Source organism: Choloepus didactylus, chromosome 5 (genome assembly GCF_015220235.1).
Source record: "Choloepus didactylus isolate mChoDid1 chromosome 5, mChoDid1.pri, whole genome shotgun sequence".
Lineage (NCBI taxonomy): Eukaryota > Metazoa > Chordata > Mammalia > Pilosa > Megalonychidae > Choloepus > Choloepus didactylus.
The window spans coordinates 5,796,123-5,809,388 of NC_051311.1; the positions used below are offsets into that span (position 1 = coordinate 5,796,123).

At 45.8% G+C, this 13,266-nt stretch overlaps 1 protein-coding gene across 4 annotated transcripts in view; it reads right to left on the reverse strand.

Moving 5' to 3' along the window:
* The window catches only part of DNAJC1 (DnaJ heat shock protein family (Hsp40) member C1), a 256,895-nt gene that overhangs the window by 30,267 nt on the left and 213,362 nt on the right, over positions 1 to 13,266 (reverse strand). For all 4 annotated transcript variants that reach the window (XR_005217186.1, XR_005217184.1, XR_005217185.1 and 1 more), the window contains one exon: positions 6,262 to 6,381. Coding sequence is in view for 1 of the 4 variants with exons in the window: in XM_037837709.1 (XP_037693637.1) it covers positions 6,262 to 6,381 (120 nt within the window). In the remaining 3 variants the exon portion in view is untranslated. The remainder of the gene's footprint in view (positions 1 to 6,261; positions 6,382 to 13,266) is intronic.

The following is a 13,266-nucleotide window of genomic DNA, read 5'->3' on the forward strand; positions in this document are numbered from 1 at the left end:
TGTCTATAATTAGCATTGCGTTCCATGGACAATGGCACTATAACTCATAGCTGAGCAACGCTTACCTAAGACACCCGTTTTCTGCATAAGGCACACGCCAACCTTCCTGCGCTGAGGTACACTAGAGGGCAACTTGGCACCACGCTTGGGGCATTTTAAACAGTGAAAGAACAAACAAAAAGTGCAAAAAATGTGGAACACATGACACTAAACATCCTGCAAAAAGGACCCCTTTTTCAGCATAAGAGCTGAAACCGGCAGAGTGTTGCCTTGTTTGACCTCAGCTGGGAACACGTGCGTCAGCTGACTCAAATTTTTCCCCACTCCGTGCATGTCAGTGAATGACTGTGAAAGTGCCACTTTGGGGATTACAAATGAATTTTAGGAAGTAGGTGAATTCACAAATATAAAATCTGCAATTAATGAGAAGCAGCTGCAACTGGGTGTAAACGGAAAGATGAAAAGAATCAAGGATGTCCTCAGTAAAATAGCAAAAAATGAAGCAATTTAAACATCAATCAGTAGGACACTACTTAATTATATCATGGGAATGTAGAATATTATGTAGCTGTCTAGAAAAATGATGTGGATCTCATTTACTATCATGGAAAGATGCTCACGCTTCATAGCAAAGTGAAAAGGGCAGACTCCCAATAGTTCTGCTAAAATTATGTATATTCAGATGCCTATGTTAGGAAGGCTGGTTTACAGGGGTCATTTTTATTATGGCTGATTAGGAAAAAAATTGTATTTTGCTGTATTTTGTAAAGGTTATTTTTGTTATGAACATGGAATACTTTCGCTTTATAATAAGACGTCTAATAATAAAAATCTCTAGGTCAATTTTAAGTATCTTCCAACACAGAAATAAAGCAGCCTTTGGACTGGTAAGAGCTCATCAGACAAGAAATCAAAAAACCATGCCTCTTGTCCCAATCCCACTAACAACTGTGTCATCTTGAGCAAATAGCTCAGCAGCAGTTTACTCAGCAGCAAAATGGGGAAAATAATGGTTGTCTATCTACTTCACAATGTTATGAAGATCAAGCAAAATAATGTACATTGAAATGCTTTGAAAAAATGTAAAATACTATGAAAATAAGCAATGGCATAATCAATTTTATCATTAAGGCAGTTAATAAAAACATGGGTTTGGTTTCTGATTTTTACAATATTATAAGAATTCTACTCTCGTAGTGAATACGGAATTTCTGATCTTGCCTGTGATTTTGCTCAATGTCAAGACAGAAAAGGTGACATGAAGTGCAAATCTACAAACTTCTGGCCTAGAAATCATAAGTATATAGCAAGACTCTAATCTGGCCAATGGACAGATTGAACAGCTAGTTTGCCCTGTGATCTGCTGTAGACCAAAGGCTGCAGGACCTCAAAATAACTCTCCGCCTTCTCTCTCCTTCCTACTGAAAATCGAGTTCCTGAGACTTTTACACCCAACATTCAGATCCTTGGGAAAAGAACCCAAAGGCCCCTATGAAAACACAAGTGTGTGTGTGTATTTGGTGACACATTAAATTATTACCTATTAATATCATACTGAAAGTTGGCTGTCAGAATAGCTGGTGACTCATCCAGCCAGGAGAATGTCGCCGAGGGCCCACCTTTAAGAAGCTGACCGTCTTTCAAGGCTGGGAGGCTGGAGGGGGAGGAGAAGGGGGGGTGTGGGCTGCGCCGGGACCTGGGGTGGGGGCAGCGGGGCCAGGACAGCACGTCCACACAGCCTCCTGTTAGCGGAACAATTTTAACTAGGGCTAGTCTGACCCTAAAAGTAAAGGTGCCAAATTAAATACTGCATATTTAATCCACTGATAAACCAGAAAGATTACTTTTCATTGAACAATTCATGTATGCATTTTTGAAATAACAGCCATAATAATACATAAATACCCACCCACCCAAATAAGTATCGCCTCCATCCCCTCTAGCTACAGCCATATAAGATAAAATCAGAGATTTTACTATCTTCCGTTTTCACTCATATGGGGACTCTTATCCACCTACATACCTCTGACCTCATATAAGCTAATTTTAAAAGTCTGTTTAAATCTGTCCACCTGTCTTTTGTTTTGCTGCCTACCTCGGCCTTTTTCAAGCAGGCAGAAAATCTCCAATCAGTTTGTTATCACAACCAGAATGCAAACAATTAGTGACCAGCAAAGAAGCAGAATCAGTTTACATCCTTTCAGGCAAGAGAGTGATATTACTTCACAAGCAAGAAATGTGAGCGCTCCCTGACTTTAATTTAGAAAAGCTGCAGCTAAAAATCACATTAAGTTTTGCTTCCTCTGCTGTTTTTACAATTGGAGTGTCCTTTGTGGTTACCAAAATTATTTGCTGAAAGGCATACATTCACATTTAAAACATTTAATTCATAATAAAGGAGGTCACATGGTTTAGTCTATTTGAGTTAAATTACACTTTATATTAATTTTTTAAAAAGCCAACCACATTGTTTGGCTTTACTTATCCAGAGTTGAATCCAACAATCTCTGTTAATTATGAGAATTAATACACTTAAAACTCCTTTCTCAATTGAGGAATGAAATGGGTTTTCCACTATAATCTGTCAACACAAATAAAGAACGTACAGGCCCCACCACTGCTGCCCTCTCACCCGCCCCAGAATCAGCCGCTCCTCTACGTAAGCAGCACACTGGTCAGGAGGTGGGGAGAGCAGATGTGCCCAGGTCCTAAGCTGGGCAGGTGGGCAGGTGGGGGGGGGCAGCAGGCACGGGAGGTCCCCCACTGAAGCAAACGGAACCTGGTTCCTCTTTCACTGTCAAATACTTGACAAGAACAAATCTAATTAACTCCATAAGCCAAAAAGGAGTGCCAGGGATCCTGAGATGCAGTTAATGTTCGCACAACTGTGCCAGAGGAGGTGTGCATGGATGTGATTTGCAGCCACCCCACATGCACTGAGGACCCCAAACCTCCACCCCAGCCACCCCACATTCACTGTGGACCCCGAGCCTCCACCCCAGCCACCCCACATTCACTGTGGACCCCAAGCCTCCACCCCAGCCACCCCACATTCACTGTGGACCCCGAGCCTCCACCCCAGCCACCTCACATTCACTGTGGACCCCGAGCCTCCACCCCAGCCACCTCACATTCACTGTGGATCCTGAGCCTTCACCCCAGCCACCCCACATTCCCTGCGGGCCCTGAGCCCTCACCCCAGCCACCCCACATCCACTGAGGACCCCAAACCTCCATCCCAGCCACCCCACATTCACTGTGGACCCCGAGCCTCCACCCCAGCCACCCCACATTCACTGTGGACCCCGAGCCTCCACCCCAGCCACCCCACATTCACTGTGGACCCCGAGCCTCCACCCCAGCCACCCCACATTCACTGAGGACCCCAAACCTCCACCCCAGCCACCCCACATTCCCTGAGGGCCCCGAGCCTCCACCCCCGCCACCCCACATTCCCTGCGGACCCTGAGCCCTCACTGGCTGTCTCAGGCCCCTGCTCTCAGGGACTGAAAGGTGTTTGTGTGCAGTTACCAAAACACAGCTGCACCCAGCTTTGAGGACAGTGCTCAGAGAATGAAAATACAGGGTGAGGCTACAGCTACAGCTGAGAGCAGAAAACTACTCAGGATTACAGTGGCATTTTTGTGCCATGAAAGTTTAGACTTATAAGTTGTCTGATTTCCAAGGTACTTTGGGAATACTATGAATACGGAATTAGTACTTGGACAAAGGAATCCCAAAAAGTCTTTTATTTCTGCCAACTCCATGAGGAAAGGAAAAAAATCTGTTGTAGACATGGAATCAGTCTCCCTTGGGTATTTCTAGAAAAAAAAACTGGACACACAAGAGACGAATTCCAAAACTTTGGCAAGAGGCTCTCTGGCTGCCCGCAGACTGCTCCGTGGGGTCCCCGTCCCCAGTGTGGCCATTCCCGGCACCGCGGGCAGGTGGGGAGATCCTAGGCATTGTCTAACCATCCATCGCTCCCCGCTTAAAAACACCGACAAAAATTTAAACAGATTTTAATGACAACAAGTAATTTAAAATATTGCTCTACACAGTTTCCTGCCTGCCTTTGGTCTTAATAACCATGAGGCATCACAGAAATATTCTTTAAAAAGTTAAAAGAGGGGCAGTCTTCACAGGAGATGCTAAATTATTAAAGTGTTCCTTTTTTGTTATTGAACTAAAAGTTTTGGGGGCCTTTGAAACCAATGTTTTATAACTTTCTAAAAATTATAGGAGTAATTTTGCCAATCACCATATGAACCACATGGCTGTGTAGTCAGCGGGTCACACCAGTAACCGTGGACTGGCTCTAATTTGGCCAGGGATTTACATCAGTCATTACTCCCAACAGCCTTGAAAGAGGACAATAAAGTGCACATTGTAGTCACATTCTTAGAAGAAAAAGTATCCTTCAAACTCTCCAGTCACCCAAGGTAACCACTTCTCTTCATGAAAGAGAAAAAAAAAAATTGTTACAAGATACAGTAGCCGTTTTCCCACATGATCAGATTTTATCTTGAAGCCAAAATAATGCAAAACATCTTGTAAAGATTCAGAGCATTATTTTAAATGTGGTTTTCAAAAGACCTATATGGTAGTAAAACTATTCATAGATGTAATTTAAAATTCCCAAAGCAACTCCTATGCAATAAAAACAAAAGGAAAAAACTTGATAGAAATATTTTTTGTGAGTTTGTTTCTAATAAAGAGTGAAAGTACTCTGAGAATCAATTCCTGGCATTTATGTCATAAGCTGCTTTTTTGGAGCTGTGTTTATTAATCATTTTGTAGGGTGTTTTATTGTTCATTATCAGAAAGGCCCAAAGATATATGAAAAGAATTGAAGGGGACATTTAAATCTTGGCTTTCAGTAACCCTTCAAATATTTTCAGATCTAGAGGATTTATTTAAAGTAAATTTACTAAAGAATATTTACTATTCTTTATGAAATACAACTTTCCAATCATATTGATGAAAATAAAGATTTCTCTCAATTTCAATTAAACAGCATGCCAGTTTAGATGTATTATGTCCCTCAAAATGCCATGCTTGATTCAATCTTGTGGGGACAGGTGTATTAGTATTGATTAGGTTGGAACCTTTGGATTAGGTTGTTTCCATGGAGATGGGACCCACCCAACTATAGGAGATGACTTTGATTGGATAATTTCCATGGAGGTGTGGCCCCGCCCATTCAGGGCGGGTCTGAATTAAATCACTGGAGTTATATAAACCAGCTGACAAACAGAAGGAACTCAGAGCAACCGAGAGTGGCATTTTTCAGAGCTGCTGCAGCTAAGAGAGGACAAAACACCCCAAGAGTAACACTTTGGAGAACACCATTTTGAAACGCAACCTGGGAGCAAGCGGACGCCAGCCACGTGCCTTCCCCACTATCGGAGGTTTTCTGGACACCACTGGCCATCCTCCAGTGAAGGTACCCGATTGCTGATGTCTTACCTTGGACACTGTATGGTCTTAAGACTGTAACTGTGTAACCAAATAAACCCCTTTTATAAAAGCCAACCCATTTCTGGTATTTTGCAAAATGGCAGCATCAGCAAACCGGAACAGACAGTACCTGAATATTTAGTACATTAAGGCGCTGTGCCAGGTGCTTTTGGTAAGAGTCTTCCACCCTAAATTTCCTGAATGAACACAATCAAAGTGTTAAGTCAAAACTTTCCAGGTAAACACTTTGTCTTTCAAATGTTAGTTATGGTTATTCATCACTATATAGTCTGTTTCTCCTGGTTGAACAACTTTTCAAAATGGATGGTCGGTATCAACCTTGAAATAAAAATGCAGACTTTCTACTGGCATTACACAAATCTTGCTCACTTAATCAATGCAAACCCCCGTCTAAATACCAACAGCAAGCTGTACTTCAATGTTAAAAAGATCCAGTTGAAGTGTAACTCTGATTTGGCGCTAACTCTGATCAGCCTGAGAACTACTTTTCCCACGGCCAGGGGGTCCCCATCAACACAGACACCGGCACTGTGTTCCTGTGACAGGTGACGGTGGCCTAGTCCCTGCGCCCTGGCGGCCGCACAGGCTGAGCGTTACAGCGGTCAACTGCGGACGGAAGGGCTGACATCTGTTTCTGGCTTACTGCAGGAAAGGTTCACTTCTGGGTTAAAGGCCTACAGCCTTTCCCCTAGATGGCGAGGGACCCGCCCTCGTCTGCCCTCCACAGACCCTGCTTGTTCTCTTGTCCCCTCCCGCACGAGGCAAACCCGGTGAACTCACCTCTGTCATGGACCGACCCAACTCGTGCGCAATCTTTTCCCATCGACCTGGCGTCCCTCCTGGGAACTTCACCATACTCCTCGTCAGCTGGCTGAGGTCGTCTTCTGTCCATTCAGGTGCCTGTGACACATTAAAAAAAGAGAGACTTAGGGAATGCTGGCTAAAGCATTTAACATGACTGGGAAAGAAACTATTAGCAATATGCTTTCTGCAAATCCAATATTAAAACGTATCTAATGGCTTCTAGGAAGACTTGAGTTTCATGTCTAACATTAGAATGCAAAGCTCCAGCAGCTTTTAAGAATTTTCCTATGTATAACAAATAAGGAGAAATCTTGCAAAACCAGGCTTCTGAAGGCATTTTAAAAGAAGACAGTTCAGCTTTGCACAAAGTGAGGGCCTCTTCTTGAAGCCCACAGATGCACATGTCCCCACAGCTTGCAGTGCCTCACATCATAATGCCAACACGGAAGGTTCAGACATCTCAAGAAAAACTTACCAGTAGAAATCATAATGGGAACAAGTAAATGTACTGATGCAGAATCACAATCGAGAGAAAGACATGGTTTTGTTCACTCTATGAAATCAATTTTTTTAATGTATTCTCAAGAAGTTTACCTTGGTACAGGCAGCTGACGGGCAAACGCTACCATATTTTATACAACTCGGGAGCAGAAATATAATTAGGGACCGCTGTGACCAAGATTCACAGCCTCGAGTCTGTGCAAAACAACACTTCATTACCGAGAAGGTAAACTGCTTCTGAAAGTTGACCAAGTTATTAAAGTGAATAATAAAATACCTTAAAGATGACAAAATCTCAAAGCAAAAATTGTAACAGCAAACACAGTCTCTCGAGTTCACGCAACACCACCAGTGTCAAGTCCCACCTGAGCTATGCAGCCCAGAAATACGTCAGACCCTACACCCCGTGTGGGCACTGCCAGCTGCCCCGGAGGGAGCAGCGCTGTGGTACTAAACGGGGACACTCTCGTGGTCGGCAGGGAGGGCGGGGGTCCACCCTCGTTTCCTTCAATCAGAAGGGGGGGGCAGAAAGAGAAGGGGCGTGAGAGAGTGTGGGAGGGGAGAGGAAGTCTACATTCATCTCCTATAATTAGAGAGAGAGAGAGAGAGGAAGTCTGCCTTCATTTCCTATAGTGCGAGAGAGAGAGAGAGAGAGAGAGAGAGGAAGTCTGCCTTCATTTCCTATAGTGCGAGAGAGAGAGAGAGAGAGAGAGAGAGAGAGAGAGGAAGTCTGCCTTCATTTCCTATAGTGCGAGAGAGAGAGAGAGAGAGAGAGAGGAAGTCTGCCTTCATTTCCTATAGTGCGAGAGGGAGAGAGAGAGAGAGAGAGAGAGGAAGTCTGCCTTCATTTCCTATAGTGCGAGAGAGAGAGAGAGAGAGAGAGGAAGTCTGCCTTCATTTCCTATAATGCGAGAGAGAGAGAGAGAGAGGAAGTCTGCCTTCATTTCCTATAATGCGAGAGAGAGAGAGAGGAAGTCTGCCTTCATTTCCTACAGTGCGAGAGAGAGAGAGAGAGAGAGAGAGAGAGAGGAAGTCTGCCTTCATTTCCTATAATGCGAGAGAGAGAGAGAGAGAGAGAGAGAGGAAGTCTGCCTTCATTTCCTACAGTGCGAGAGAGAGAGAGAGAGAGAGAGAGAGAGAGAGAGGAAGTCTGCCTTCATTTCCTATAATGCGAGAGAGAGAGAGAGAGAGGAAGTCTGCCTTCATTTCCTATAGTGCGAGAGAGAGAGAGAGAGAGAGAGAGAGGAAGTCTGCCTTCATTTCCTATAATGCGAGAGAGAGAGAGAGAGAGGAAGTCTGCCTTCATTTCCTATAATGCGAGAGGGAGAGAGAGAGAGAGAGAGAGAGGAAGTCCGCCTTCATTTCCTATAGTGCGAGAGAGAGAGAGAGAGGAAGTCTGCCTTCATTCCTATAGTGCGAGAGAGAGAGAGAGAGAGAGAGGAAGTCTGCTTTCATTTCCTATAGTGCGAGAGAGAGAGAGAGAGAGAGAGAGAGGAAGTCTGCCTTCATTTCCTATAGTGCAAGAGAGAGAGAGAGAGAGAGAGGAAGTCTGCCTTCATTTCCTATAATGCGAGAGGGAGAGAGAGAGGAAGTCTGCCTTCATTTCCTATAATGAGAGAGAGAGAGAGAGAGAGGAAGTCTGCCTTCATTTCCTATAATGCGAGAGAGAGAGAGAGGAAGTCTGCCTTCATTTCCTATAATGAGAGAGAGAGAGAGAGAGAGAGGAAGTCTGCCTTCATTTCCTATAGTGCGAGAGAGAGAGAGAGAGAGAGAGAGAGGAAGTCTGCCTTCATTTCCTATAATGAGAGAGGGAGAAAGGGAGAGGAAGTCTGCCTTCATTTCCTTTAATTAGGGGGAAAGAGAGAGCGAGCAGGACGCCTGGACCAGCACTTTTCGCATCACATTTCCGGGAGGGGGCGGGCAGGCCCTGGGCGCAGCCAGGGGTGGGTGACCCGGGGCCTCTGTCCCCAGCGAGCGCAAAGCCTCGCCCTGATGCTGACCCTCCTGTCACGGCCCCGCTGTGCTGGAAGGGCGCTGACACCCACGGCCCCACAAGCTGAAGGGGCCTCCTGACCCTTCACTGTCCCCAGTCCAGGGTCCCCCGCTCACTGCGCAGTCACACTCTTAACCAAAGTGCAGGCCTGTTCCAGGGCTGTCCCAAAGGCGCTGCCACCTGCATTCATTTGCAAAGCAAACTGCTTGTGTCCCCTTTGCCCCGCTATCAAGGACGGTCCCTGAAGCAGATAAACTGGCATAAACACAACCCGCCACTGAGGAGTCAGTGAGCAGTGGCCAGTGGAGGCCTTCAGCGTCATCCTGCCCGGGGCCCCAAAGAGCCGGGCACCCCTCAACAGGCGCGTGGGCTGGCAGGACCACTCCCAGACGGGGCGTCCACCCGGGCTCAGCAGGGCTTCTCTGATAGCTAATGAATATCAGAAATCTAACTCTCTGTGTCAGATGATTTACAAATTTACACTGAGGTTCCTCCCTCCCTTCCCCTCCCCTCCTCTCCCCTCCCTCCTCCTCTTCCTCTACCTTTCTCTTCTCCTCCTCCTGCTCCCTCCCTCTATCTCTCCCCCTCTCTCCCTCTCCCCCCATCCTTTTTGTTTTTACTCTATTTAGGGGAAAAGTATTATTCCTTATTCAGATATTGTTTGGAGGCACAGTCAAAAGATTAGTAACAGCAATATAATTTGATTTTCAAGGAAACCATATTTTTATTGCTGAAAAACAGACTTGAATAAATATATCAGTTGGTTGCAGAAATGCAAAAGATGAAGCTTTAAACAAAATTTAAATACAAACTTGCAGTACAAAATCATAGCATGAGTGGCAGGAAATTGAAAACACATACACATATACACTGATACAGTATTTGAACAATATTTTGATATGATTTCACACTAAATCAAATCTTATTTCTGCATTAATCATAATTAATTATAACACATTTTTGGAGGAACCAAAATTGTCTAAATATCTAAAATGTCAAAAATATAAAACACTGTTTCACATGGTGAACTAATTCTTTAAAATAATTTCTCTTTTTAATAGACTGGCTTCCCAAATAGGCTGGATATATGATCAATGAGCATTAAAAATCAATCTGGTTCTAATTTCTTGTTCATAATATAAGTCTAAAAGCACAGTGTCACCTTTTTCCTACAAAGAAACATTTTTAAATCAAATGTTTGGACTGATATCCTGAAAAACCACCTATGCTATAGCTTTGGTTCTTTTTAATAGCTATTTTAGGGTCATGATTTTTATTATTATTTAAAAAAACCTAGATCATAACAACTAGAACCACAATCGGAAACCTCTGAGCAAACCCAGTTAGCAAGTCATGACTCTCTCCTGCGGCTGTCTGTCTATCCGGCCACTCCTGGGCCAGGGTGAGCTGAGGCTGAGGCAGCAGGGGGTGGCTGCGGTGTGGATGTTGTCCCTGCTCCAATCGGGGCCAAGGGTCGCTGCAAGAATCACAGGAACACAGAAGCTTTCTGCTTTGCCACTTAGGACCAGGTGTGTCCAGTGGTACAGAAACACTGGGCCAAAAATTCACTCTGCAGTGAAGTAATGCAACGACCGTGGGGCGTGGGGACAGCTGGGGTGACTCCACAAGTATTCCAGTTTTGCAACAAAAAAGCCCCGCTCTGGGAATAAATCCCCACACTGAATACCAAGGAAAAAGCAAGCAGTTTCCAAAGAACTCAATATGTACAGGTAATAACCCAAAAATGCATCTACTACAGTGAGAACTGACACAAAAATTTAAATTGTCTTCCCAAATAATGTCCCTTTGAATCAGATTTTTGTTATAATACTAGATATTTTCAAAGATTTGGAACTTTAAAAATCCTTATCGTTCTTGAGGAAGGGATGCAGGGGGCGGGGAGGGGTGCACTGCAGTTTTCAAGTGACCCACACGCACGTCCCCTCACTACGGTAGCCCATAGAAGGTTCATTATAATGAAATTCTATTTGGTATTCAAAACTTAGGGTCAAAACAGAAGCAAATTTTAAACATAAGAAATGCCGTATTACTGTATTTTCATGCTTTAATGTCAAAAGGCCCATTTCTAGCGCATAGAGGGAAGGATCCTGAAACTCTCAAATGAGCACAATTTCTACTGGAATGATCTATTAGAGAGCATTACTTATATAATTACAGAAGTTACAGTTTTGGATTCAACTATTTTTAATATGTCCCCCTTAACTCGTAAGTCCTCAGCAGCTTCACTCAAGAAGACGGTACCTTCATGGGCATCGCCCCATTACATCGCCCTCTCGCGACAGGGACGGCTCCTAAACGGGCAGGCTGCTGGCCTCTGCTTCCAAGCCGTCTGCAGACTGAGAATGCACCTTCTTTACAATTTTACCTTCCAATTTGAACACTGAGGAGTTAAAGGCCTTGATGAACATCCATGCAGTATGTAAAAAAACAACGGCAACAGCAGCAACAAAGTTAAAACCAATCACCTCGGATGTGTCTGTGCTCTGGGAAGAGAACGCCTTCTTGTGCTTGTGAGTCCGGGGGCCCCCAGGCTGAGACGCCCCATGACTCCCCCTCATGGCACCTGGCAGCTCTGGACGTGCCCCCAGGCCGGGCTGACACCCCGGGGAGCGCTCAGGCATGGCCCCTGGCCCCTGCAAGCCCGTAGAGAATGGAAACAGTGCCAGTTCCTCCTTCCCTCCTTTTTGGGGAAACAGTACATGAACCCCCTTGAGAAATGGAGAAATGGGCACAGAGATGTTTGATCCATTCCTTCTTAACGTGTTTTATGTCACTCCACATTGTGGTGCTTGGTCACATCGCGAAAGCTAATCAAGGACGACTCCAGACAGGAGGGGCAGTGAGACCACCAGGGGGGTGCAGCCGGGGTGGGGGCCGCGGTCAGGCCTGCTAGGGCCACTGTGAGGACCTGGGCCCATTTCCTCCACTGAGGGCCTCTTTCCCAGGTGGTTGTGTCTGCCTTGTTCTCTGAGGAGGGTCTACTGACCAAGGCGGGGGGAGGGGAAGAGAGAGAGAGAGAGAGAGAGGGACAGAGGGAGGGAGGGAGAGAGGCGGGGGGAGAGAGAAAGAGAGAGAAAAAACATGTGCATCACCAATGCTGCTGGCAGCTGCTGGTCCCCCAAATCTGGGAGGGGCGAGTCCCAACGAGCCAGCCCCATGCAAGGGAATCACAAAAACTGGGGGGCCCTGCTGACCTACAATGGCTCAGCCAGAACCACAGCTGGGATTAGCACCAATTTCTAACTAGGTTTGGGTTAATTTACTGCACGGTCCTCAACAGCTGAGTGATCTGGGGTGTCTGGGACATGCAACAGTGCGAATCTCTCTGGTTTTCCCAGGGAAGCAGACTATTTGTTGGCATCCTTCCTCAACTGGGTTCTGCACCTGAAGCGCTGTTTTCTCCGTTCTCCCAAGGATGGCCCACAAGCAGCACAGGAGAGAAGCCAGTTTGTGATCCCCAATGGGCACAGTTCTCTTACAAACCCTTTTCGAGAAAGCAGGGTAAGAGGGTGGCTCCGGGAGTTTAGCGTAATTGAAATATTAGTTTGGTGTTCCTCAAACCATTTTGCAGTTAAGCTTTCTGCCCATTTTTACTCCTTTCCTTGGGACATTGTTAAATCATTCCTGTGCTAGTTGGGGAAACAGATCTGGAAGGGATGTCGGCTCCTTGTATAGTCTTAAAAGGGGCTCTTGTCCCCCCTGTACCTCTCACTCCTGAGCTTTCTGGCTTCTGGGGCCCGGGTTGCTTTTTCTCAGCTCCTTCCCCTCAAGGACATTAACAGGGTGGAGAAAGCTAAGATAAGGTGACCACTGATTATCCACCACTTTCCATCCTCTAAGCTTTCACTGACTTCCCTGTCTGCTATCACTGTCTCCTCCGTTCTCTTTGTTCTGGGGTTTACATTGTTTTATTCCTATTCCATCATTCTGTGGGGATTTGGGAAGGAATAATGATAAATATGATCAAGGTGCTATATTTGCCCAGAAGAATATGATTTTGTAAAGTTTAATTTCTTTAAAACCATGACATGCACATTACATTATTCAAATGCTAACCCAACTAGGACGTCCTGGAGCCACCTCCTCATGAAAATTCAACCCTGTAATGAACACTCTGTCTCCGTCCTGTGATGGTGGCTGGCGCTTCAGGCCTCCCCTCCCCTGATGCCCACATCTGGACGAGCTGGTAAGGACGCCCGGGCGCGCCTCCTTTGGTACTTGCAGGAGAGCTGGAGCGTGCCAGCCCCTCCCCGAGGGTGGGAACGACCCTCACTCCAGCCCCCCCAATCACAACAGAAGTCCCAAGCTGGTCTCCTGTCCCCACTCTCCCCAGAATCATCCTTGTGTGAGCAAGTGGCCTCTCTCGTACCCTCTCGGCATGGGCAGCACCCCAGTCTTGACAGCTGACTAAGTTCCGGGTGGGGCCGTCCTCGTGCCATCACCTCCGGGGTCTTTCTTCCCTCGCT